Source organism: Leptodactylus fuscus, chromosome 9 (genome assembly GCF_031893055.1).
Source record: "Leptodactylus fuscus isolate aLepFus1 chromosome 9, aLepFus1.hap2, whole genome shotgun sequence".
NCBI classification, from domain to species: domain Eukaryota; kingdom Metazoa; phylum Chordata; class Amphibia; order Anura; family Leptodactylidae; genus Leptodactylus; species Leptodactylus fuscus.
In genome coordinates, this window is record NC_134273.1 from 69,725,029 (window position 1) to 69,751,611 (window position 26,583).

General features: G+C 40.7%; 1 protein-coding gene across 1 annotated transcript in view; it reads right to left on the bottom strand.

The window, feature by feature from the left end:
- The window catches only part of HFM1 (helicase for meiosis 1), an 82,262-nt gene that overhangs the window by 6,153 nt on the left and 49,526 nt on the right, over positions 1-26,583 (bottom strand). Inside the window, exons 25-37 of the mRNA XM_075287178.1 lie at positions 26,524-26,571; positions 24,201-24,298; positions 23,922-24,053; positions 22,662-22,747; positions 19,140-19,223; positions 17,575-17,732; positions 16,633-16,736; positions 14,999-15,127; positions 13,044-13,127; positions 10,485-10,603; positions 8,706-8,788; positions 6,411-6,499; positions 3,099-3,317 (exon numbers count right to left, since the gene is read on the bottom strand). Coding sequence (XP_075143279.1) covers positions 3,099-3,317; positions 6,411-6,499; positions 8,706-8,788; positions 10,485-10,603; positions 13,044-13,127; positions 14,999-15,127; positions 16,633-16,736; positions 17,575-17,732; positions 19,140-19,223; positions 22,662-22,747; positions 23,922-24,053; positions 24,201-24,298; positions 26,524-26,571 — 1,433 coding nt within the window. The remainder of the gene's footprint in view (positions 1-3,098; positions 3,318-6,410; positions 6,500-8,705; positions 8,789-10,484; positions 10,604-13,043; positions 13,128-14,998; positions 15,128-16,632; positions 16,737-17,574; positions 17,733-19,139; positions 19,224-22,661; positions 22,748-23,921; positions 24,054-24,200; positions 24,299-26,523; positions 26,572-26,583) is intronic.

The following is a 26,583-nucleotide window of genomic DNA, read 5'->3' on the forward strand; positions in this document are numbered from 1 at the left end:
ATATAAACCCCTGTAAATCCCCCCATTTTCAAAACTTCACCCCTCAAATAATTCAAACCAGCTGCTGATTGGCCAGGAGGAATGTCAAAAAATTAAGGCTAGGGTGGATTCCGTTCTATACGTTTCCAGCCCGCTCCCTTTTGCTTGCTATTGCCTTGTGCATGCTGGCTGTATACTGTTTGCTATCTTTATTCATATTTCTGACCTCAGCTTCTTCCTCTTACTACTCTTTTTGGATTCTGACTCTTTACTTTGCTGCTTGACTGGTTCTGACCGCTTCGCTAGCTGACCTCCCGTTTGTTATTTGTCTTGTCCATGTTCTGTGTTATCACTTTCATCCTAGGAAGGGACTGCCACCAATGTCCTCTATCGCATAGGGTAGTTGAGGCAAATAGGCAGGGGCAAGGGGCAGGTTCAGCATTAGGACTCACTGTCTTGTCATTCCCTGCCTCCCAGGTTTCAACAGCAGCCACTGGGGAATTGTTCATCTAGCAATTCCCTAATACATTTACAGAAGAGTGCCTGTCCGATGGACACAGGAAAAAAGGCTAGAATAATTTAAAAAAAAATGTGTTTGTCTATCTTACATGCTGTGGCGGCTGCTGCCTCTAGTCACTGCTGTGATCATATGTGTGAACCAGGTGCTGGCTTGTCTGGTGGTCAGGACCAGCCCCCTCTTCCTTCTGGCTTGTCTGGCAGTCAATAAAGTTTATTGAAATGCTGCTTTCATCAGTAATGACCTCACGCTCATGGTGGATGTGGCTAAGGCCGGGTTCACATCTGCGCCCCGGCCTCCATTATGCAGGTTTCTGTTTCCTTCCTAAAACTGGACAGGAGATGGAAACCTGCATTCATTTTTCAAACCCAATCATTTGAATGGGTTTGGAAAGTGTCCGGCCGTGAGTCGGACATGCAGGACTTTGTGTCAGGTTAAAGAAAAACGGTTTCGCCGCGGAGAGCCCAAAAGGCTCCCCTGCGCTCACGGCCAGACACTGTCTGTCGGGTTTCCATCTTCTGTCTGCAGAAGACGGAAACCCGACAGACGGAGATCGGGCGCAGATGTGAATGAGCCCTAACCTCTGAAGTCATGTGCAAAATAAACAACACATGATCATAAATAAAACAAATGGTAAAAAAAGCAGCCTTTTTTTACCGATACATTTTGCCAATCTGAGGCCTCATCCCGCATGACTTATAACAACTTAGTATGTAATATTAGTTAGCAATAAAAGGGCTGAGGCATACTACAAGTCACTATACACTGGTAGCTGACATAAATGTAGAAAAAGCAATAATAATATTATTAATAATATGTTACAATTAAGCCTAACTATCCGGGACTGTAAACTGGGGCTCTGGATGCGATCACAGTTGGTTTATCAGCTTAGAGCTAATTAATCTGTTTGCGGAGAAATATATACATGTTGTTTCATCAGGAATCAAATGTATATACAGCATTAAACATCAAGTGTATAATTGGAAACTTTTTATGCCATGCTAGAAACACACGGGTGTCATTTTATACCTTCTAATTAGGCTTCAATGACATAATTATATAGTGTATTTTACCAGCCCGCTCAAAGTGACTCTTAGAAAGAAACACATTGTTAATGATAACAAGGCCTTTCATGAAATGGAAAGAGTTTGAAATATGTGACAGCCTTTCTATGCGAGCAACAGGATTGTATTTCCCTGACTGTAATCATTTCCATTTATATTTCAAAAGGAACCTTTCTCCGTCTCATGAACAGCTTGAAGTGCGGCTCTTTTAATGTTTTAATGCATCATTTAAAACATTCCTTGCTTAACAGTGTGCATTGTCACTGCCTGTAATTCGGGTTACACTTTTATTTTTGCTGCAAGTTCAGAAATGCATTTACACTCGGTCTTCACCTAGCACTGAGAGTCTGTAAAGGCTGCTGCGCCAAATGCTGTTTACTGACACTTTCATGGTCATTTTGTGAACAGTAAAGTGACGTTTTATTATAAAGTTTAGTGCAATAAATATATAGCTTGTCCAAAGGTGTAGTTAAAGCCGTTTTCCAGGATTATAATATTGAGCTGCACATCCATTGGTCATATGGTCATGCTGCAGCTCAGTTCTATTCAAATCAAAGGAGCCGAGCTGCAATACCAAGCACGGCCACTACAACGTACGACGCTTAGTAAGTAGCGAAGAGGCCGCAGTAATTCCGTATCATAATCATGGAATATCCTGTTAATAGAATTGGCCTATTTATTAACCATTTGTAAAATTCTTGTCAAATGTCTTTTTAGCTCAGCCCTGAAAATGGGTCTACGAACACCATAACCAGTATCCAGCTAAAAAGTGGGAAAAACCGCAACGGCAACGTATCGTGGTTCTTCCCGCAGTACTTTAGACAGAAAGTTTGCAGAAGTTTCCTATGTGGACTCTCTGTTACAATTATATCTATGAGGAAACTGCTGGCATTTCCATAGGTATAATTGACATGCTGTGATTTCCAAAACCGTACCGTACCGGTTTTGGAAATCGTGGCGTGCCCACACCGTGGTTTTTACCACAAAGTGGGCATGGGATTCGCTAGAAACCACTTTGCTGTGAATGTAAAAATGACGTGAGGGGCAAATTGCTCCATTTACGCACCATGGGGCCCCGGGCTTAGGGTCAGTTCGCACGGCGGAAGATGAAGAGGTATTTCTCCTCATTTTCCGCTGCCAGCATTTTCGCTAGCAGTGCATCAGCATTTCGTCACAGAAGCCCACTCCTGATTAGTCCTGGATGAATGGGCCTAATCGGGAAGAAGTCTTGAGCCATGGAGCCCACGGCTGAATCAACTGTGGATCCGAGGCAAAATTGAGCTTCTTTTCTCCATGTCCTGCTGTAATCTCTGCCTACCACTGAAAACAATGGGAGGAGGATCCCGGGAGGAATCTGCTCCGGATTTGGGGCCCAAATCTGCGGCAAATTCCTTGGTGTGAACAGATCCTAACAGAGACTTTGTGTAGTGAAATGTGATATTTATTTAATAAAAAAAACCTGTCATTATCATTAACATTAGCTACTCAAATATTACAGAATTTGTACTGATATGAAAATATTTCTAAAAATATTTTACCAGGATTACTTTTCTCCACTGTCGTTGTAGTATTGCTGGCATCCAGCAAATTTTCATCATCATAATCATCCCAGATATCATCTTCTACATCGAATATCTCGTTTACAGCTTTCTGTGACCACGAGCTGTATTTGTCGGCATCAGTCATGTTACTTTTGCAGTGTGTCATACTTGCTCTTTCCTGGTTTACACAGTCTCTGTTTCCAAAATATGAACATTCTACAAATATCAAAATAGCATTAGAAACAAAAAGACAACAATAATATCATGTTGTACATATTATATATTGCATTTCTTTGTTTTTCTTTAATGTAGATTGTGAGCCCCACATAGAGCTCACAATGTACATTTTTCCCTATCAGTATGTCTTTTTTGGAATATGGGATGGAAATCCATGCAAACACAGGGAGAACATACAAGCTCCTTGCAGATGTTTTTTTGCACTTGGCAGGATTTGAACACCAGGACTCCAGCGCTGTAAGGCTGCAGTGCTAACCACTGAGCCACCGTGTGGCCACTTATATATTGCATTTCTGTATTTATTACCTCTCATTTATACTTTCATAGCTCTATAACTGTATATGGTGGACCTTGGTGGTTAGGGATAAAGTTGCAACAACGTGCACAAAAAATGTCAGTAACTATGCCAACTAATACATGGCGTAAACCTAAACTACACAGTCTTAAAATGCACCAAATCTATGTCTAAGTTTTCTGTGTCTATTGGATAAATTATTATGTGCCCAGTATTTTCAGGGCATCTTTTATTCCCTTGTTCCATCCTAATGTCCTGTTCACATTTGCGTATGTATTCCATCTGGAAGGAGTCTGGAGACGACCCCGAACGGAATACAAGCGCAATTGCAAGCGCTGTGCTGTAAAAGCACACGGACCCCATAGACTATAATGGGGTCCGTGTACTTGCCGTGTGCTGCCCACACGAATCATTCATGTGGAATCTACCACAGATTCTGCCCTGAATATGCCTCCTATTGTTGTCAATGGGAGGCCGAGATCACAGCAGGACATAACTGTCTCATTACAACATAGAAGATGCATTTGGCTTACATTGATTGTTCATAGGCGAGTACCCACCCACAAGAGTTTGGGGTTTGACATTCTAATCCTATGAGTGCTCTCTCCTTTTTTTATGTGCCATTTCTATATTGACCCCACAAAGAAAGTCTTCTACCATCTCCCCCAAGCATATCCAATTGCTGCCAACACATTACAGAGCATACTACTGTTATAAACATCATACCGTTGTTATACACACACACACACACACACACATACATATATATATATATAAACAAAGATGAAGTGTTATGTAAATGAGGCAGTTGGTGCACTGGGGGCTCTTACCTCTGGGAGCTCTGCTCTTGCTATTCAAGTAGGATGGGTGATGTCATAATAGTGGGAGAATAGGCCTCCGTTGTTTCAGATTTGTTGGAAATTGTAAATTTTGGAAATTCGTGTCCAAATATTTCTGGATATGTTACTTTGCAAAAGTAAAGATTTTATTCTGTATGCACATAAACAGTTGAAAACAGGTGCACCAGGAGGATCGGGTATTCACCTGATGTACCAATTAACTTACTCACATAAAGAAATCCATAATTTTTGCAAAGTGAGATGCCACTAAAGCACGGGGAAGATTATGTTTATAAATCTTTTTTTTTTTTTTTTTCTTTATGTAGATTATGATCTCCATATGGGGCTCACAACGGTGGCGTAATTACCGGGTTAGCAGCTACCACAGGGCCCGGGACATTAGGGGCCCGGTGACAGCTGCTACTGCTGCGTTTTGTTGTTTTTTTAAATAGACATTTAATAGCGTTACTCCAGCCGGTAACGATCCCTATTTACTTACCGATCCTGGCAGGGGCTGGAATCGGTAAGTGATGCAGCGGGCCCCACAAGCATCATTATTATACTCAGGGGTATTTTCAGACCCCCAAGTCGGAGGCCCTGGAAAGGTAAAGAAGCATAATAAATGTGTTACTTACCTTTCCAGGTTCCTGGCAGGCTTCGGGCCTAGTTGTGTGACGTTTCTGACATCATATGACCCGAGCCTGCGTCCCGGGTCATGTGAAGTCTGTATGTCATTGAAGATGGCCGACACCGCTGACGATTGCAGCGGAGCCGGGGATAGGTAAGTAACAGTGTTTTTTTTTATAAAAAGACCCCAGAGTATAATAATTGTACATGGGTGTTCACAATGGGGAATAATACTGTGTGCAGGGGTCACAATGGGTATAATAGTATGTGCAGGGGCCACAATGGGCATAATAGTAGTTGCAGGGGCCACTATGGGGCATAACAGAGCACACAGGACTATGTGTGTGTGTGTGTGGGGGTGTTCAGTCGGGGTCTTCGGCATCGGTCATGGGGGGGGGCATGTCAAAAGTTTGCCATGGGGCCCCGCCATTCCTAGTTACACCACCGGCTCACAATGTACATTTTTCTTAACAGTATGTCTTTGGAGTATGGGAGGAAATCCACACAAACACGGGAAGAACATACTAACTCCTTACAGATGTTGCCCTTGGCAGAATTCAAACCCAGGATTCCAGCTCTGCTGGACAAATCTAGTGGCAGACACTCTCCAAGAATATTTTCTGAGGGTAAGAACAGACAGCACTTACAGAACTATGCTGCTACCTGTGTATCTTAATTTCAGTTTGTTAGTAGGAGTCAGCATATCAGAAAGACAAGCATATCAACCCTTCTAGCAGACAGGTTAGGGCCACCTGAATAAAACTGTGTTTCCCCCTTATTAGTTAGTGACTCCGTTGCTGAACTATTGCTGTTTTGCCAATAAGCAAATGAGCTCTTTAGTTGCTGTTGCTCCAAGAGGTAGCAACAATGGCCTCATTGTTTCAATGAGTTAATTTGCAGAATGACAAACATGGTGATATCTCAGAAAATGACCTACTAATTCACAAAGGAGAAACATTTGCTTCAAATAACCCTAACCTGTGTACAGGTTCTGTTGACAGACTCCCTTTTATAACCAATTTATATATTGTGTCTGTTGGGATTATCTTTAAGAATTAAATTTCAAGTTTGCTTAGATTTTGCTGACAGATCCATTGATATATTAATCTTACAATCTATGAAATGGGGAGGATAAATTCATAAAGTCATAAGTAACTTCCTATTGGATGAACATCTAGTTATGTCAAAATAAAATCACATGTATATACTGAAATACATTTCTAGTCACCATTTATTTTTGTTCTCAGTATAGATAGTAAATCCATGAACTCAGTGCAAATATCTGTGTACAATGTGATAAATTCTACCCACCTGCGCCATCTTGTGGCTGCTGTGCAGAATTTCTGGTTTCTGAAAAGGCTTGTTTTCCTAATACAGTTTCTGCAGGCATGTTGGACAACCTACAGAATAGATCATTTATAACAATATATCACATTGCTGAAGTAAATAACATGAAGAATCGCTAAATCGCTATGGTTAGGAACATGCTCTCACTATGGTTAGGTTCAAAACCTTGTGATAAGTTATATTTACAGACACCCTTTAAAAAAAACACAAAAAAAAAACCTAAGATGTTTGCCTTAAAGGCAGAGATATAAAGAAAATGTCAAATTTCGTATCAACAAGCAGAAAGAAAAAGTTATACAAGGGTGCAAATAAAGAATAATAAAAGGGAAGAACAAGTTTTAGTTTACTATATTACATTAAAAGGATTCTATCAATAAAATCACATTTTTTTCGCGATGATATGTAGGAATAGAAAGGCTATTCTTCTCCTACCTTTAGATGTCTTCTCTGCATTGCCATTCGGTATATAATACGGTTTTCTTCGGCATGCAAATGAGTTCTCTCGCAGCACTGGGGGGGGGGGGGAGCGCTCAAACAGCACTGGGGGCGTCCCCAATGCTGCCGGAGAACTCTCCAGCGCCGCCTCCATCTTCTTCAGGAATGGTCTCCCTGCGCGTCTTCTTCCGGCGCTGGCGGTAAAACCTAGGCCGAGGCCTAGAAGTTTGACTGCCAGAACCGGAAGAAGACGTGTGAAGAGGACGTTCCTGAAGATGGAGGCAGCGCTGGAGAGTTCTTTGGCAGCATTGGGGACGCCCCCAGTGCTGTTTGAGCGCTGCTGCCCCCCCCCCCCCCCAAGTGCTGCGAGAGAACTAATTTGCATATGGACAAAAACCAGGATTTCCACCGAATGGCGGTGCGGAGAAGACATCTAAAGGTAGGAGACGAATAGCCTTCAACGAGAAAAAAATGTGTTTTAACGATAGAATCCCTTTAAGAATTTATGTGAGAAATAGAACAATAAGAAGACAAAAAGTAACAATGTAGATCAGCACTAATGATATAAGGTGTGAAATATATACTGGTACTCTATGCAGGAAATAATGAATTGGAGCAGTAAGGCATTTACACATCTGCATTTTGTGTGATGTCAGTGCAAATCATGGACTGCGTGTAGACACATTTAATATGTGCATAGAGACATCCATTTTCCACAAACCTCTGGTGTACGGAAAAATTATGGAGACTTGTTCCATTTAGTCCATATTGTGGTTCCATTAAAGTCTATTTGTTTGTGAAAATCAGGGACAACGCATGGATGCCATCCCTGTGCTGTCTGCTTTTCATGGACCCACAGGCTTTGAAAAGCATAGAAAACTATTTATTTTTCATGAACACAAAAAACAGATCAACTATGAACAGCACACAACCTGAAAACCAGCGGGCCCCCGGGTTTTAATTTTCGTGAAAAAAAAAATGGACGTGATGCATTTGTTGTAAACGGCCACTAACTAACAACAGATAAAATCCCATTGAAATCAATGGGATTTTTAACTGATTTATGACGGATTTGTTCGTGTCCGTTGTTACTATTTTGTAATCGATGACAGCAACGGTAGCGTGAACGCTCGCTTAGCCTGCTTTTACATGGTCAGTATTTTCCATCGGCATTTGTAAGATAAAAACAAAAGTGGCTCAGTGGTTAGCATTGCAGCGCTGGAGTCCTGGTGTTCAAATCCCACCAAGGGCAAAAAACCATCTGCAAGGAGTTTGTATGTTTTCCCTGTGTTTGCGTGGATTTCCATCCCATATTCCAAAAAGACATACTGATAGGGAAAAATGTACATTGTGAGCTCTATGTGGGGCTCACAATCTACATTTTAAAAAAATGTAAAAAAAACCCAAAACCCCGAAAGTGGCTCAAAAACACAGAAAATAAAGAAATCTTCCTATTGTACTTTTTTTTTTTTTTTTTTTTATGTATATTGTGAGCCACATATAGGGATCACAATGCACATATTTTTTTTATCAGTATGTCTTTGTAGAATGGGAGGAAATCCACACAAACACAGGGAGAACATACAAACTCCTTGCAGATGTTGCTCCTGGCAGGATTCAAACCCAGGACTCCAGTGCTGCAAGGCTGCAGTGCTAACCACTGAGCCACCGTGTTGCCCCATCCTATTGTACTTTTTTTGTGTAGGTTACACTCCTGGATTTGGAATACAAATACTGATGCAAAATACTGAGCGTGTGAAATGGCCTTACCAATCTATTCTATGTGCGCGCAGATACACAGATATAATTTTAATTTGCAATCACCTTGAAAACTCTGTCATGGAAGGTTTCGGTGTGAAGACAAACTTTTCCAGATTCACATTTTTGGACTCATTTTGCATCTGCACCTAAAACAGGAAATAGATGGACAGTTTCGAACGCCCCCATTTTATAAAGTAGAACACTTTCAACACGGTTATTTTTTTTGGTACAGTGATCATCATAAATTCTGTGTTAAGTTGTTATAGTTGTAGGGACACCAAAAATATGTAGGTTTTATTTTGTAACCATGTCAATTTTTATATTTATTTTTTTAAATAATGTAATACAATAATAGTTTTTATTTAACAAAATAATTTTTTATTAATTTCACTTTTCCTTTACAAAAATCTTAGCATTCACCTTTATTTTTTGTCCACATTTCAAGTGTGTCCTAATGTTGGACAACATAGTTAGACAAATCTGCTGAGGCTGTGTGTTCCAGTTGTTGTAATACTTTCGATCACACAGTTGGGCTGGGTTAACTATCCGTTAAGTCCATGTCACGAGGTGAATCCACCTGAAAGAATGAGCATCTTGCTTCTTTTTTTCCGGGAGCCGGAACAAACGGCTACCGGAAAAAAAGAACTGCCCGCCTCCCATTGATTTCAATGGGAGCCGTCTTTTTGGTCAGGATTTTATGGAGGATACGGCCTCAAAATCCTTACCAAAAAACCCCATGTAAACTTACCCTTATACTCTGTGGACTTTCTGTCCATTATACCTATATGGAATCCAGTAGCACTTCCATAGGTATAATCGGCATGCTGCCATTTGCATGAGTATTTTTCAAAGTCCAGTATGTCCACTTCCTATGTTTTTCTGCAATGTGTGGGTGGGATTAGCCAGAATCCCATCCACTTTGCAGTTAATGTAAATTTGCGTCATTTATGCTATGTGGAGCCCCGGCCTTACTCTAGTTTACTAGGCCTGGCACTTGGATCGCTAGTCTTAGTAAATGCCTTCCCTTACTTTTCCATTGGGTTCCCTACCAAGTTGTGTCATACTTACAGTTGTTTTGACATTGCATCTCTACCCCCCTGATAACTTCAGGGGCACCCAAAAACTTCAGAGGACCCATAATCTGAAAAGGTATTTTCCTAAATGGAATACCAGTTCAAAATATGGTGGCCATTAATATACTAAGTGGTGTTCTTGCATAAGACCTAGCCTATGTGGTCCTAGCAGATTTGGGTCTGGGTGTCATTGGTCTCCATGTAATACTTTATACTTTCATGTCCATATCATTAAACTGTAGTTTCACAAAAAAAAAAAAAAAATGATCTAAAGACTTTAACTTCTTAATATAAAATAGATCCATGTAAAAAAAGATCATGTCCCCCTGGATATAGGAGGACTCATTTGTCATTGTTGTTAAGCAATTATTATATGGAGCCCTGCGATATTTTCTGGAAATTACGATAATGCAGCTTTCGTCTTTGTTCTAGATCCCCATTCTTTTATCATTCAGTGAAATTGAGTTCACAGACATGAATTAAAGGAAACAATTACTGCTCTGCTGAAAGATACTGAGCACAGAGACGGAACGTGAGAGACGTCTCTACCTCATAAACATCAGATACCCGGCTCACGCTGTTGTGGATGCCACAGTGGGGGTCTGCTCCTCCGCATGGCACGCTAGCTGCTCTCTCTGCATGACGTTAGTTTAACTATCCCAGCTAATGTAAGATTCATTAAGTAATCCATGTGCTGATGTCGCAAAAGCCATTTTATGTAATGACATGTTCTTTGAATTTTCTCATCCTGCCTTTTTGATCATGTTACCTTTAGTCTCTTTACTGGTGGAGCTGATGAAACTGAATTTCGACTCCTTAGATCACTTAGATATGAAGAGAAGTCTGAATTAGTTTTACTGTCAGCCTTATAAGAAACTCCGATTTTACCTGTTATTTGTAAATAAACAGATTATATTTTAATGTGTAAATGCCAGTCTGTCTCAGTTTGTAACCAGAATATCTAAGGTGGTTTAAAATAAACACAGTGCATCGCTGAATCCGATGGTAATAACATGAATGAATTCTACAAATTTCAATATTGTCTCTGCCTTACAAATTACATTTATAGAAGGAATAAAGTAGCTATGTATGATACATTGCTGCCCCATATTACACAGTCCAGTCTCATTAATGTGACCACCTGTCAAAATCCAAAATAACCCCCTTTGGCAGAGCGGACCGCTGTGAGTCGTGCAGGAAGAGAGGGGATGTGGTGATGATGGTCACTGGGATGTTGAGCCATGCCGACTCCAGTGCCGTGGCCAGCTGCGCTAGGTTACACGGTTGAGCATCCATGGCGCGAACAACCCGATCGAGGTGGTCTGACAGATTCTCAATTGGGTTCAAGTCCGGGGAATTTGCTGGCCAAGGGAGTACGGTAAACTCATCCTGGTGCTCCTCGAACCACGCACGTACACTGCGAGCTTTATGACACGTTGCATTGTCCTGCTGGTAGATGCCATCATCCTGAGGAAAAACATTTCACATGTAGGGGGGAACATGGTCCGCAAGGATAGATGCATAGTTGTGCTGATCCATCGTGCCTTCCACAATGATGAGTGCACCCAGATGGCTGATGACACGTGCTTTCTGCGATTGATTATTTAACTATGTCAAAATACAGGTGTTGGTCACATTAATATGACTGGACTGTGTATATTACTGCAAAAAGGACTCTGTGCACACTACAGTCAGGCAGTCCATAGGAGGAATATGATATACCACCAATGGAAGGTTACTATATACTCCACTGAATAGCTGCTATATATCTCAGCACATGTAGTCTGTTAGCCATAATGTTGAGAAAAGTCTTTGCATTGGTCCAGTCTGGCATACTGATGTATCTCAGCCAGATGGAGGCCAAAAGACAACACTTTTTGACTGAGTCTGGTAAATAGAACCCTAAAGATATGTTTGACATGTATGGCTGGAGTTTTTCTTGCTGTATATGCCAATCATAGGCCTCAGACACAGGCGTCCAGATTTACTAATAGTTAGTGTAAACTTACACAGGCAGTCTGGTACTACACCAGGTTTATCACAGTGACTGATGCTGGCATCTCAATCTGACATATCTTATCACTGTCTAATCTAGGTTTATACCAGTTTTTAGTTGGCTTACTTTGTGGCAGAACCTTCCAATACAATTGTAACACAACTTTGACTATTTCATCTACACCCCTTTTTCTGAGCAGCCACACTCAAATATCTAGCAAGTCAGAAAAATTTTAGCTCAAACTATGCACCCAACCCCTGGTTCACATCAGCGTTTGGATTCCGTTTGGGGGAGTCTGCATGAGGACCCCTCCGAACGGAATATCAATGAAACTGCAAGCAGTGTGCAGTGAAAGTACACAAACCCCATAGACTATAATGGGGTCTGTGTGCTTGCCGTGCACTGCCCACATGAATAATTTCCGCATGATTTGTGCGGGCAGTGCGAGGCAAGCATACGGACCCCATTATAGTCTATTGGGTCCGTGTGCTTTTACAGCACAGTGCTTACAATTGTGTTTGTATTCTGTTCAGGGGGTCTCCATGCGGACTCTAATCGCACGGAATACATACGCAGATGTGAACTGACCCTAACACACATCACTTTAAGCCAAAGCCTATATGTATCCACAATAGTAGGGCTAAGGTCCTACATAGCGAGTTGCAACCAAAGAGAACTGCAGGAAAAAGCACCGTGGAAATGCACTGCGATTTTTCCTGCAGCAATTTTCACAGAAACTCCACAGAGTTTTCCTCTGCAGAATTTCTGCTTTAATTTTACCAATATGGAAACCGCCAATGCTTTTTGTCTTGTCAATTTATGTTTCTATGTGGTTTCTCGTTCATGTGGTTGTTTGTACAGTCACCTGCTTGTTTGTTTTTTTCTTTCTGACTCAACTACAAAGGACAGACAGATACCTGCTATACATATGTTGATGCATTGATCATTTTTATGTCATCATAAAGATGTGAACAAAGATAAACCAACAAGATATCATTGTTCATTTCATCTCAATTTCAGGTGATTATCACCCCATGTAAAAGGCCCATAACACTGGTCCATGGTGCAAACCACCTAAGGCTGCATGTTGCGGAAACAATTCATTTTTTCCTACTACGGAAAAAAACTTTTTTTTAATCTGCATTCAGTATCGTGGGACCTTAGCCTAAGTGGGACTTACTTAGCATACAGACAGTGACCCCTTGTATAACTATTGCTGTTCCTAGAGTTACTAGGAATCAAAATAGATTAATTAATGTTATTATGGCTTAAAATTGACCCACAACTTTAAATATAGGTATTAGAAAAAGACAATAGATTGCAGAAACTTACAACATTCATGTCCACACGCTTCCTTGTTTTTGCAGTGATGGTTGCATTCTCTTATTCCTGTTCTTATCAGTGACTGCAAGCTTCCTACATGTAATGAAATAGAGAATGTAGCAGACTATGAAACAGACAGTTCTGGATACAAAGCCTGGGACGGACTTTTAAACTTTTTTTCATCATTTTACAAATCTACCAATACAAGGATCATATGTAGCCATTCTTACTAGCAATCTACCAATATAAGGATCGTATATAGTCATTCTTACTAGCAATCTACCAATACAAGGATTGTATATAGTCATTCTGACTAGCAATCTACTAATACAAGGATCATATATAGTCATTCTTACTTCTTAGCAATCTAAAAATACAAGGAACTGTAATTTGTCAGACTCCATAGGACTGCAAGGAATAGCTGAAAAGTAGTAGTTAAAAATGAGGAAAAATGGGAAAACTGAGTATCAGGCATATTCATTTTTATTATGCCCAGTCCTTTATTTTCTTAAGAAATGAGTTGCTTTTATAAGTTTTGTAGGAACTTGTCTGTGTAAGCTCATCTGAGTCAAACATGCATATTTATGAGAAGGTCAAAGAAAATGTTATAGAACTTCTAGCGAGAAAAAGGAGATTGATAGATAACCTACATACATATACTGAAATACATGGACATCAATAGGGGAGCATCCTGCAGCTCTGTATTTATACACCCATTGCTTGCTGACATTATCTATTCTAAATGTACTTTTTGTTATATTAGGATAAATAATGATATACTTATGCACAAGAAGTCTGTTAAATGTTTAAGTGGTCAATCTTGTAAATTCAGGAATGAAATGTTATGGAAATGCAAATGGTACAGTTAAAGAAGACTTGGTCTGGTGTGCTGTACTGTAAAGTGAATTAAGGCTAAAGCCCCACATTGCGGAAACGCTACTTTTTTTTGTTGCAGAATTTGTTGCATTTTTTTGATCCAAAGCCAGGAGTGGAATGAGCGGAAGGTAGAAGTATAAGAGCTTCCTATATACAGTATTTCCCATTCCTTTTGTAGCCATTCTTGGCTTTGGCCAAAAAAAACGCAACAAAATCTGCAACAACAAAAGCTGCATTTCCGCAACGTGGGGCCTCAGCCTAAAGGGGTGTTCTGGTTATGAAACCCATTTTTAAATATTCTTATAGGGACCCTCTGTTCAGCTCCCCCCTAACAACAAAAATCTATTGCTCTGAAGGAACCCATATATCTGTGAATTATAGAGGGAGACAATATACACTTTCTTGGCACTGCAGAGAAATGAAACACAATGGTAAAGGCCCCACGTAGCGGACCACAGCAACAAAGTGCTGAAGGAAAGAATGCAGCGGCAACGCATCACGTTTTTTTCTGCAGCGCTTTTCAGAAATAGTGCACAGAGGTTTCCTCAGCAGACTTCCTGTTTCAACTATACCTACTAGGAAACTGGCAGTGTTATCGTAGGTATATTTGACATGCTGCGATTTCCAAAACCGCGCCAGTTTTGGAAATTGCAGCATGTCTGCAGCACGTGTTTTTCCACAAGTGAAATGGCTGTAAAATGCGATGTTTTTTTCTGTGGCGTTTGCCCATGGGACCCGAGCCTATACCAGGTTTCCCTACAAATCACATTTGCTCATTGTCATAAGTGGATAATCCCTTACGGCTGAAGCCTCATATTGCAATAACACTAATCAATAAGTTATATGTTCTATGACATGGAGCCACTACAACATACAATTCATTCTGCTGGAAAAAAAACAACCCCTCATACAGCTATGTTGACAGAAAAATACAAAAATGATGGTTCTTGCAAACGAAGAAGAGAAAACTGAGAGAATCTCATTGAAGCAAGATTTGTTCAGAAAAAGAGCTTTTTGTTGGTAACTAATACTTAAATCGCTGAGAGAACTATATGTTTTACAGACATAAACACATTGGGAACATTTACCAGATTTAGGCCTTCCATTACTTTCATCAGAAAATGTATCTTCAGATTTCCATTTAGATCCGGTGTCTATTTCTGATCTCTGCGGCACCGCGTAAAGAAAGCTGAATTTTTGCTGAATGTCAAAGCCAACTTCGCAGAACATAAAAATAAAACATTGTGTAGTAGTAAAGTAAATGATGGCTCAGTATTTATTTCTTCTAAAAACCTGACATATTTAAGCCTCATGCATGTGATCAAGTGTGTAGGCCAAGGGGTCAGATTTTTTTTAACTGAATGCACTTTGATGACATCCGACTGTCATCCATCCGAGTGCCTTCAGCCTTGCATTCATTTCAATGGTGGGGTTTGTTCTGTTTTCACAAAGCTGGCTATTCCCTGTTTGCTAAATATTGGAATGTAACAGAGCATATGGTCGTGTGCATAAAGGCTAACGGAAGGAAAAGTAAAGTAAAGTGAATTTATAACTGTATGAAAATTGATGGATGTGAAGGGTTCAAACACACCCAATTAAAAGGTCTCAGAGGCCTGGACTCAACGTAGTCATGTGACCGCTCCAGGGACACTTTCTGAAAATCCAGTGACATTCCGTTTCACCGCTTCTGAAACGGAACCTCACAAGTACTCTCCCCCCTCAACCCTATCAATACTTACGTGTCTTCCGGTTTGGGAACAGCTCCTCCCCTCTTCCTCTCTGCAAGCACTTTCGCAGTGTGGAGGTGCCTGCGACACATGCACAGTAGAGACGCCATCTCTACTCTGCAGACATGAGAGGGAGGTAATGTGGAAAGAACACTGGAAGCCATACCATGTGAACAAATGCAGAAGATGCCAGGAGCTCCTAGAAGTCACTAAAGGCATGTGGGTGAAAATTTGCAAATCACAGCATGTAAAGTATACCTACAAAAACTATACGGTAGTTTCCATATAGGTATAATAGAAACACAAAGTCCACAGAAGAAAACTCTGCAGACTTTCTGTAAAAAGCGCTGCGGGAAAAAGATTTGTTCCCATTGTGGTTTTTCTTGCAGTGCTTTTTGGGGAAGGCCCAAACATGGGGACTTAGACTGCGACTGCCTTAACAACTTTCTCCCCTTACGCTTAGTAATATTTTGAGGATGTAAAAAAAAAAAAAAGAAAAAAAAAAAAAAAAGAAGAAGCTTACTTTAAAAATGTCTGGTCAGGACCCCTTGGCCTCATGCACATGGTGTAGCTATAGTCAATTAAAGTATTGTTTTATTACAGAAAACCAGATGTTACAGAAATCTTCGTATCACAAATGATTTTTGGTTTCGCAATAAGGAACTTTCATTCATGTTGCATGAAAGCAGTCATTTCATCACTAGAAATAGCACAAAACTGGCACAAAAAAATTGTACATTTAATGCCTGCTACAATTGTACGCTTCTGTGGTAAATTACCTACAGCAGTGCTTTTAGGTTACAATACCTCGGTAATATGGCATCCAGTGGAACATGTCATGGCAGCATTTTTGGCAGATTCTGTGAGGAATCCATATGAAATTGAAAAACTGGTATAAATGTCTTAAGACATCTGTCCCATTTATTTTTTAATTAATTATGATAATAAAATGTTCATCCCTCGGAGATAATGTGTTTAATGACTTGGTACTTTACCATATTCAGAGCTTATTAGATTTATACTAATATCCTTGGATGCAGAAACCCTTTTGATTTCAATTTTTCTTTTCCAAATCCCTGATTTTAACAGAGCAGAATCCCTGAAAAAAAAAAGATACATAACTGAGAGTGATCAATACATGTGTGTAGTAGTTGCAATATGTAGTTTGGTAAAAACAAAAAAGTGCAATACAATTGCTAAATGGTGTAGGCAGATGAACTGAGATCCGCATCGGTTGTAACTACTGCACTGGTCTATGGCTGGGTGTACACGGCCTTTTGTTTGCTGAAGAACTACATGCAGTTCTTATTTGCAGTAATTCCTTACACATGTTACTTTGCAAAGAATTATTTTGCATAGGCGAATGACCACTAGACTAAAAACCTCTGGCTGTTTGAATACTCATTACTGCAATAATAAACCATACTCTGTTCTTCAGCACAAAAGCACTGTGTAAAACCAACCTAAGGGCTCTGCCACACACAACTATACTCCACCCCGGACACATGATCCATGTGACGGCCATATTTACCAGATTGAGCACAACCTTGTTAATAGAGCTTCTGAACAGTCCTATCATTCCCGTACTTGATTGACATAAAGCTGTCAGTCTAGTACAGTACTGATCGGGCAGTGATGATGCAATGAGTTACATGCACATGGTCGTGGTCAGTTTGGGAAATATAGCCCTTACAAACTGAGTTCTCAGGACAGCATTCATTCGTGTACTGGAGGCCTTAGTGCTGTAAGAAGTGAAACAGATACATTTCTGCTTTGCATCATTACAGGCCATGCAGCAACAGGGAAATCTCACAACAGAAAAATGACAAAACTGAGGCCCAAGAGCTGGATGCGACAGTATCTGCACTCAGGTACTTTATGTGTCACCACCCTAAGGAACTGGCAACAAGCATAACTAATTTACCAGTATCACTCACATGATCTTCTGCTTAAATACAATTTGGTTTTCCGAGTCTCCAATTATGAGATAGACATGATGTGAATCTGGTGCGGTTCTCTTTTTCTGGAGTTGCTCAAAGTTTGTTAACTTGACAGTGACAAGGATTTCAGCTAGTGTAGGGCTATATCTTCCTACCTGACAAAGGATAGAGGAAAAAACATAGATTAATCAAAATGTAAGTCATTTATATAGGTGATCAATAGATGGTAGCAAGAAGTGTCACACATAGCTTGGTATACACATTTAAAGAAGATCTGTCATCTGTTTTTAATACATACTGGTATTATTTCTAGAAATTTATAAATAAAGTGACAACTGGGTGTTATCAGTAGGGTTAGTTTCCCTACACAGTCCAGTCTGTGAGGTCAGTACGAGAAAACCCTTTGAGATAAATAATGGTCACATTTTTTCTAGAATGTATGAGCCCGTTCACATGGCGGGAAATGAAGAGTAACTGAGGTGCCTCAAATCCCTTTCTTTTTTCCAGCAGTTGAGCTCATTGATCAGCCCTATACAAATGGTGCAGGGGAATGCTTATTTCTTCAGCATCCTGCTTTGATCTCTGACTCCTATTGAATACAAAGAGAGACAGATTGAAAGTGGAATTTGTCGAAGATTTTGCTGCGGAATCCAACTCAAAATCAGCCCCATCCTCTGTGTGAAAATAAATGTATTATTATAGTACTGGGCTCCTCACTTTTGGAATACACACTTTATGGGCCCTATAATACTCCTGGGCCTAGGTGAGACCACCTCCTCTGCACCCCCTAAAGTAATGCCCCTGAATAATCTGATAACAGGATATCCTGCCGTTACGACACTCCCACCCCCCACACACACACAATTAGTAGCAATTTGAAACAAACTTAACATGAAAATTTAATTCCCTTCCAAGGAAAATAAAGATTTTCACATTGCCTACAGTAGTCTGTGTAATGCCTGGATGGGCCAAGTCAAGAAAGAAAATCCTTGTACCTATTTTCTGCTCTGACTAAGGTCCGGGGGCCTGGTTACTGTTTTTAGAAATGGGTTTCTTAAACCAGACAACACTGCTTCAGAATAATTTACTAGAAAACCACATGTGAAATAAGTGTCTAACACGTGTCAGAACACGTGTCCCATGTGAGAGCACTACTGTCTACACAACATGGTCGTCTGCATAATGTTTACATAGTGCAGAAATTGTAAACCTTTTTGATCTTTTTCATACTGCATGTTCATGATAGGTGTGGATGGGAAGGCTCTCTGCTGCGATGCTCTGCAGGGCGGGCGTGACACCAGCATCTAAGCGGACATGGCGAATTGCTAGACACCAAGGCTGGAAACTTCGGGCTAGGCCACACTGCTATGGTGACGTGTAAACTATGTGGTAGCGCAGCGTCCTTAGCAGGTACAGGATGCCACTCTACCCGATAGTTTACACGTTACCATAGCAATGTGGACTAGCACAAAATATCCAGCTAAGACTGAGGCCAGTCAGTAAGAAAACAACTACCGTAATATGAAGAACAAATCCAACTTGAGGAGGCATTATTGACAGACCTGCTCAGTGCTAAGCCCATACTTTGGAAGATACATTATAGATTCTTTGATTTGATTTCCAAATGGAGGATGTCTGTTCACAATCTGTAAAAGTAAAGAAAGTATTTTTGGCAGTGAGACATTGCAGGCTATCAACGTCATAACCAGGAGATGTGTCATTGGTTTGAAGTCTAGGACTGTCACAGTCTTCCAGGCAAAACTCAGCAATCCATTTTGATGGGTCTAGTTTTATAACGGATGGCAATGCTTTTTTAATGTTATTACAAATTTGCTACATATTGCTCTTACATGACATTAAATACACTATAGCTTCACTGTAGCTAAGTGGCTGAGACCAAACCGTAGGAAAGATGTCTAAAATCATATAAACAAATGTAACAAATAGAATTACACTTCAGGCAGAAAATGGTCAGAGTCATACGGTATGTTAGTGCCAGGTATCAGGATGACAATTTGTCTGACTCTTAAATCTGATGATGGTCTTATAAAGATACTGTACACTAGAAAACAGTCCATATGTGATAGTGTTGCACCTTACACAGTGGCGTAACTAAAGTCTTGTGGGCCCCATTGCAATCTTTTGTCTGATGTCCCCTACCTCATCTTACAACGAATACTTGATAGTGATGGTTACAGGGGCTAAGGAGTTTAATCCCCCTTAGTGTGGTTTGGGTTATATGTGGGTCTCCTTGGCTTATGGGTGAGATGGAAGCTGCAATCTCATTACTGATACCAGTGCTTATGGGCCCGCTAAGGCTCCTGGACCCCAGTGTGTCTGAACCCCCCCCCCCCCCAAGTTATGCCCCTGGCCTTACATCACACTTGGATTGTGTTAGTCAACTTAGCAGTAGATGATCAACCTATGAAGTGCTTGGCAAACATATCATGCTGGTATTTCTATCTGCTATGGGGTATTGCTGTAGCTCCTAAAGCTTTCCACTTCAAAGTAACTACATGTATAGTTGGTCGGTTGTGCAAATGTTGTAAAGATGATTCATAACCCTATGCCCGATCTTACAACCAGACACTCCTATGTGCCATAGATCAGCACTGTTTCCGGCATTGTATGTGGACTGGTGTCTCAAGTTACAGATGTCCAGGAAAGATGATAGTATTATTGTAACCTGAAGTATCCTGTAATCTGAGGGATCACTGTGCTGTCTCCGTAGGTCAGCAGTTTTAATATCAGTTGTCATTTTAATTTTACACTCCACTCTAATGGTTTTCCAATAATTTTATATTGATAACCTATCATCAGGACAGGTTTTCAATAACAGATCAATGGGGATCAATAACCGATCAATGGGAACCCATTCCCCAGGTTACATGCTGATCGGCTGTTTTAAAGGGCTATGGGCACAGGTTCATATATTACAAATGGCCTTACCTCACTCATATACTGGGCCTTTATGAACATGCTGGCTGTAGAAATAGTCTTTTATAGAAGCAGGGAAGATTTTATGTATTTTTTTACATTGATTTTGATTTTTTTTGCAGTTCCTGTATTTCCCCAAATGAGCATCTACTTCTTACCTCAATCATTGCCATTACAAGCAAAGGAACAACAGGCCCACAAAGGGCAGTGGGATAGTGGGGAGAAAGGAAATAAGTTTTCTTGACTTGTCTTCTGAGCACCTCTGTAACTTATAGTACTCAGTGTGGCCCAGCACCCCCTGCTACATTTAATGCATAAAGGGACCTCTGCTGTAAAGTCACAAAGTCCAGTGAGTTTAGTCAGCTAGGAGAGGAACAAAGAAGGTGACACTGAAATGTTAAAAGTGTCTCTGGCTGATGTCCTGAGCTGGGCTCCAAATAACATAGCTCAGCACAGAAAATCCATTTCTGACCAGTGAGTGTTACATTACTTGGCTGGAACTATAAACCTTCCATTTAGAAGTTCTGAAATTACTGTGAGCCCCAGTGACCAGAAATATGTTTTATATGATATCTACTTGGACATAGAGAACAGGATATACTTTGAAATGCGCTTTAGCCTGAAGACATACATTGTGGGGGACTTATTAAAACTGATTTTCTGCATGCCAGTCTTAATCAAGATGAGTCTGAATTTTTAAGCAGCTCTGGCCTCTTCATAAAAGTGACTGGCAGGGCACTGAAGAAACAATGTGGCACACCTCTGGTACTAGAAAGAGTCGTGATGGATTACAAACCGATAGCAATCAGTTTGTGTCCATTTTGCAATCCTTATTTCCCTCTGCACATGCTCAGAATGAAGAAGGGGGATTAGGCAAAAATGGACACAAGTGGATTACAAGCTGACACAAACAGTTTTTTGTCTTGTTGGCATGGTGTTTTTGTGTTGAAGCAACTGGGTACAAACACCCTTGAAGTTGAAACCTACTGCCTGTGTGAACTGTGTCTATGCCAACCCCCCACCATGTAAGTTGGATACCTACACATCAATAATGCCCATATATAAGTACATACATAAAAAAACATACTGCCATAATGCCAAACACAATTCCATGCAATTTCTGAGCATCCGTACCATTCATTGCATACAGTTTACAGATAGAACATAGAGAGCCCAGATAGTGCCAGATATTTCTCAGCTACAAATTGGGGGGGGGGGGGGGCTGGGGCTGGGGATTTACTAATCCCTCTATGTCTATTTTCTGGTATAGATGAACGATACTGCAGCACATAATATCTACTGTAACTTACACTACTTTTCTGGCTTACTTACTATGCAGATCTACGTCACTTCCTAGGTGCAAATCTCCATTCTAGTACATGGCTGTGCACCTATTTTATGATGAGGTTGGAGCCAAATAACCCATCTTAATAAATCTGTCCCAGTATGCCAAATTTGCGCTTAGTGCCCAGAATGTGATGTCAGTCCCTCTTAGCTCTTACAGTTTTCCAGTCACAGATCAGGCACCATTATTGAAATTGCAATAAGCGAGGACCTCTTTCATCTAGTCTCACGGTTGTTCATTTGCTTGTAAAAATACTGCAGAACTTGTTACTGATATATAAATATCGATTAATATTATTACTAGCAATACCCGCGACTTCGTCCGTGACCCTCTCCCTCCTTGCGCGACTCACCTGCAGCGCGGCTCTCGCCCCTCCCCTATTGCCTTGCCGCTGCCCTGGCCTCCCTTTTCTCCCCCTGCCATGAAAGCCTGCCTCCACAGCACCGCCCCCTCTGTCCCATGGTCCAATGAGGTAACAGCGTGCATGGCTGCAATGACGTCATCGCAGTTCCTTCAGCCTCCGCCGGCAGTGCTTTCGGGGCTTGCGGTTGGAAAATCCGGCATCCTATGGTGATGTTAATGCGCCTATCTTTCTTTTCGGGTGCCATTGGAGGTATGTGTGAAATTTCACTGTAATCCGTTGGGGTACTTCAGCGTGATTCGGGAACAAACATCCAAACACACAAACTATTATTACTGCCTTGTCTTATCTCACTGACTTAGGGGTGAATCTGGCTGCAGAGTAGATAGGAGATATCCTAACCTGTGGCTATTGATAAACATAAACACAAAGGAAACATACCAACTCCAGTTCTCTGGCATTAATATCTTCTATTTTTTTGAAGGATGTAAGGCCGGCATTCACCATCGCATTTGCTAACGTAACACCTGAGTAAAAAGGTAAGTTACCAATTTAGAGATGAGCGAATACTATTCAAAACGGCAGTTTCGAATAGCACGCTCCCATAGGAATGAATGGGAGCGGCCAGCGCGCAGGGGGTTAAGTGGCCAGTCGCCGGCTGCGTCCATTCATTTCTATGGGAGCGTGCTATTCGAAACTGCCGTAAGAATAGTATTCGCTCATCTCTAGTTACCATTGATCAGATGGCATGTATTAAAAATATACCCTAGACATAAAAGATGCTAATTGTTTTCAATACCTTCAGTATATAATAAGTCTGGCAAGGAATGTTCATGCTTTTAAAGGGCTTATTAATATTAGATATATGGGGGTCAAGCAACCACGAAGGAAAGAAGAAACAAAAAAAGTGAATGGATGAGAAGCTCAGTGTGTAGTCCGTTAAATTGCTGGACTGGCCATTAAAATGTCTTATTCTGGTCTTGAAGAAGCAATGGGCTGCATGAAACAATCTGAAGTGTGTACAGGTCCAACCACAGGTCAGTGGGTGCATGCGCAGACCATCAGTGTCGGCCTGGACTAGGGACACTGAACTCGGAAACCACTTGGTCTAGTGAATGGACCCTAAGGCCGCGTTCACACGGGGTTTTTCGGTCCAGAATTTGAGATGGAGGCTGCAATCAATGGGAGCCAGTCAGTTCTTTTTTCTGGGATTGGTTTTTCCGGCTCCCGGAAAAGAGAAGTGAGATGCTAATTCTTCAGGCAGATTCGCCTTGCAACATCCCCCTGAAGACATTCCTCCCTCCCGGCTAGGCCCATTCATTTGGGCCTAAACCAGAGCGGAATGCTGCAACTGAATGCCGGCCTCCGCCTCAAATTCCACACAAAAAAAAACCTGTGTGAACTCGGCCTAAGGGTCCATTCACACTAAGTTTTCTGATGTGGATTCTGAGGTGGAATTTGCATCAGAATCCGCGCAGAAAAAAAGCCTCCCATTGACTTCAATAGGTTCCTTTTACGAGCAGAAAAAGGAATCCATTGAAGTCAAAGGGAGGCTTTTTTTCCGCACGGATTCTGATGCAAACTCCGCCTCAAAATCCTTGCCAGAAAACTTTGAGTGAATGGACCCTCACAAAGCAGACATCATACTGAATTTTGGCTTATGTTTTTTTTTTTTTTTTTTTAAATATTATACATACTTACCAATTTTATCTAATTGTTTGGCCACATGTAATGAATTCTCCCATAGTTTGCACCTGAAGCATTTAGTCAGAATTACTGCATTGAGAAATGCAGTGAATTTCTTTTCTTGTACTGCTAAATATTCAGACAGATCTAGAATTGCAATGTCATAAATTGGTTATGTGGCGACATAAACAGCAGCAATTTAATTGTAACTAGAAATAAGTTGGTGTAATACATAGATAGATAGATACACAGACAGACAGAAAGACAGACAGACAGATAGATAGATACACATACATTTAGCAACTCTTGTGCCATGTCTGAAAATCTTCGCCATATCTTGCGTCAAGGAAAAATCTTGAATGGAAAGACATCCGAGCTGAGCTTGTATGAGACTACAAAGAACAAGAAGAGATCATACAGTAGTTTACATGTACAGTCCTATGAAAAAGTTTGGGCACCCCTATTAATCTTAATCATTTTTAGTTCTAAATATTTTGGTGTTTGCAGCAGCCATTTCAGTTTGATATATCTAATGACTGATGGACACAGTAATATTTCAGGATTGAAATGAGGTTTATTGTACTAACAGAAAATGTGCAATATGCATTAAACCACAATTTGACTGGTGCAAAAGTATGGGCACCCTTATCATTTTATTGATTTGAATACTCCTAACTACTTTTTACTGACTTACTGAAGCACAAAATTGGTTTTGTAACCTCACTGAGCTTTGAATTTCATAGCCAGGTGTATCCAATCATGAGAAAAGGTATTTAAGGTGGCCAATTGCAAGTTGTTCTCCTATTTGAATCTCCTCTGAAGAGTGGCATCATGGGCTACTCAAAACAACTCTCAAATGATCTGAAAACAAAGATTGTCCAACATAGTTGTTCAGGGGAAGGATACAAAAAGCTGTCTCAGAGATTTAACCTGTCAGTTTCCACTGTGAGGAACATAGTAAGGAAATGGAAGACCACAGGGACAGTTCTTGTTAAGCCCAGAAGTGGCAGGCCAAGAAAAATATCAGAAAGGCAGAGAAGAAGAATGGTGAGAACAGTCAAGGACAATCCACAGACCACCTCCAAAGAGCTGCAGCATCATCTTGCTGCAGATGGTGTCACTGTGCATCGGTCAAAAATACAGCGCACTTTGCACAAGGAGAAGCTGTATGGGAGAGTGATGAGAAAGAAGCCGTTTCTGCAAGCACACCACAAACAGAGTCGCCTGAGGTATGCAGAAGCATATTTGGACAAGCCAGCTTCATTTTGGAAGAAGTTCCTGTGGACTGATGAAACAAAGATTGAGTTGTTTGGTCATACAAAAAGGCATTATGCATGGCGTCCAAAAAAAACAGCATTACAAGAAAAACACATGCTACCCACTGTAAAATTTGGTGGAGGTTCCATCATGCTTTGGGGCTGTGTGGCCAATGCCGGCACCGGGAATCTTGTTAAAGTTGAGGGTCGCATGGATTCCACTCAGTATCAGCAGATTCTTCAGAATAATGTTCAAGAATCAGTGACGAAGTTGAAGTTACGCCGGGGATGGATATTTCAGCAAGACAATGATCCAAAACACCGCTCCAAATCGACTCAGGAATTCATGCAGAGGAACAATTACAATGTTCTGGAATGGCCATCCCAGTCCCCAGACCTGAATATCATTGAACATCTGTGGGATGATTTGAAGCGGGCTGTCCATGCTCGGCCACCATCACACTGAACTGAACTTGAATTGTTTTGTAAAGAGGAATGGTCCAAAATACCTTCATCCAGGATCCAGGAACTGATTAAAAGCTACAGGAAGCGACTAGAGGCTGTTATCTTTGCAAAAGGAGGATCTACTAAATATTAATGTCACTTTTCTGTTGAGGTGCCCATACTTTTGCACCAGTCAAATTTTGGTTTAATGCATATTGCACATTTTCTGTTAGTACAATAAACCTCATTTCAATCCTGAAATATTACTGTGTCCATCAGTTATTAGATATATCAAACTGAAATGGCTGTTGCAAACACCAAAATATTTAGAACAAAAAATGATTAAGATTAATAGGGGTGCCCAAACTTTTTCATAGGACTGTATCTGTATACTTATACTTAGTACTTACTTGAGATTCATACCAAAATACCAATACTCCAATTAATTATACAATTCATCTTATGATGTAATAATTTTTTATCTACATTGAAATGTTTGTTATATGGGTACCATACAAATGTAAATAAACATTACCAAGCGTCAGCATATCCTGAGCTAACACTCTGTAATATACTGTACTACAATTTTGCTTCTGCAAGCAGCTACAACATGAAGAGGATAGCGGTAAGCTGTCAGTGTGGCTGCATGTTCGTCCTTGTGAGCTGTCGATTGGACACGACTAGTTCTAGCGCATTCTACTGAAGTCAGTTCATCTGTGTGGCAGTTTGCAAGGACAAACCTACAGCCGCCCTGACAGCTCCCTGCTGCCATGTACATATTGCAGCAGCTGGAACGTATATTACAATGTGTTGAACACTTGATGTGCTGACACTGTGTAACATATGTTTACATTACTAGGGAACCTCTTTATTGTAATTATCATTATTAGGATAAAAGTCACACGTGCATTTCTTACCAATTAACTTTCATTTCTCTAGATTTTATCTTCCCTTCCATTGGAAACCTATATTTTGTT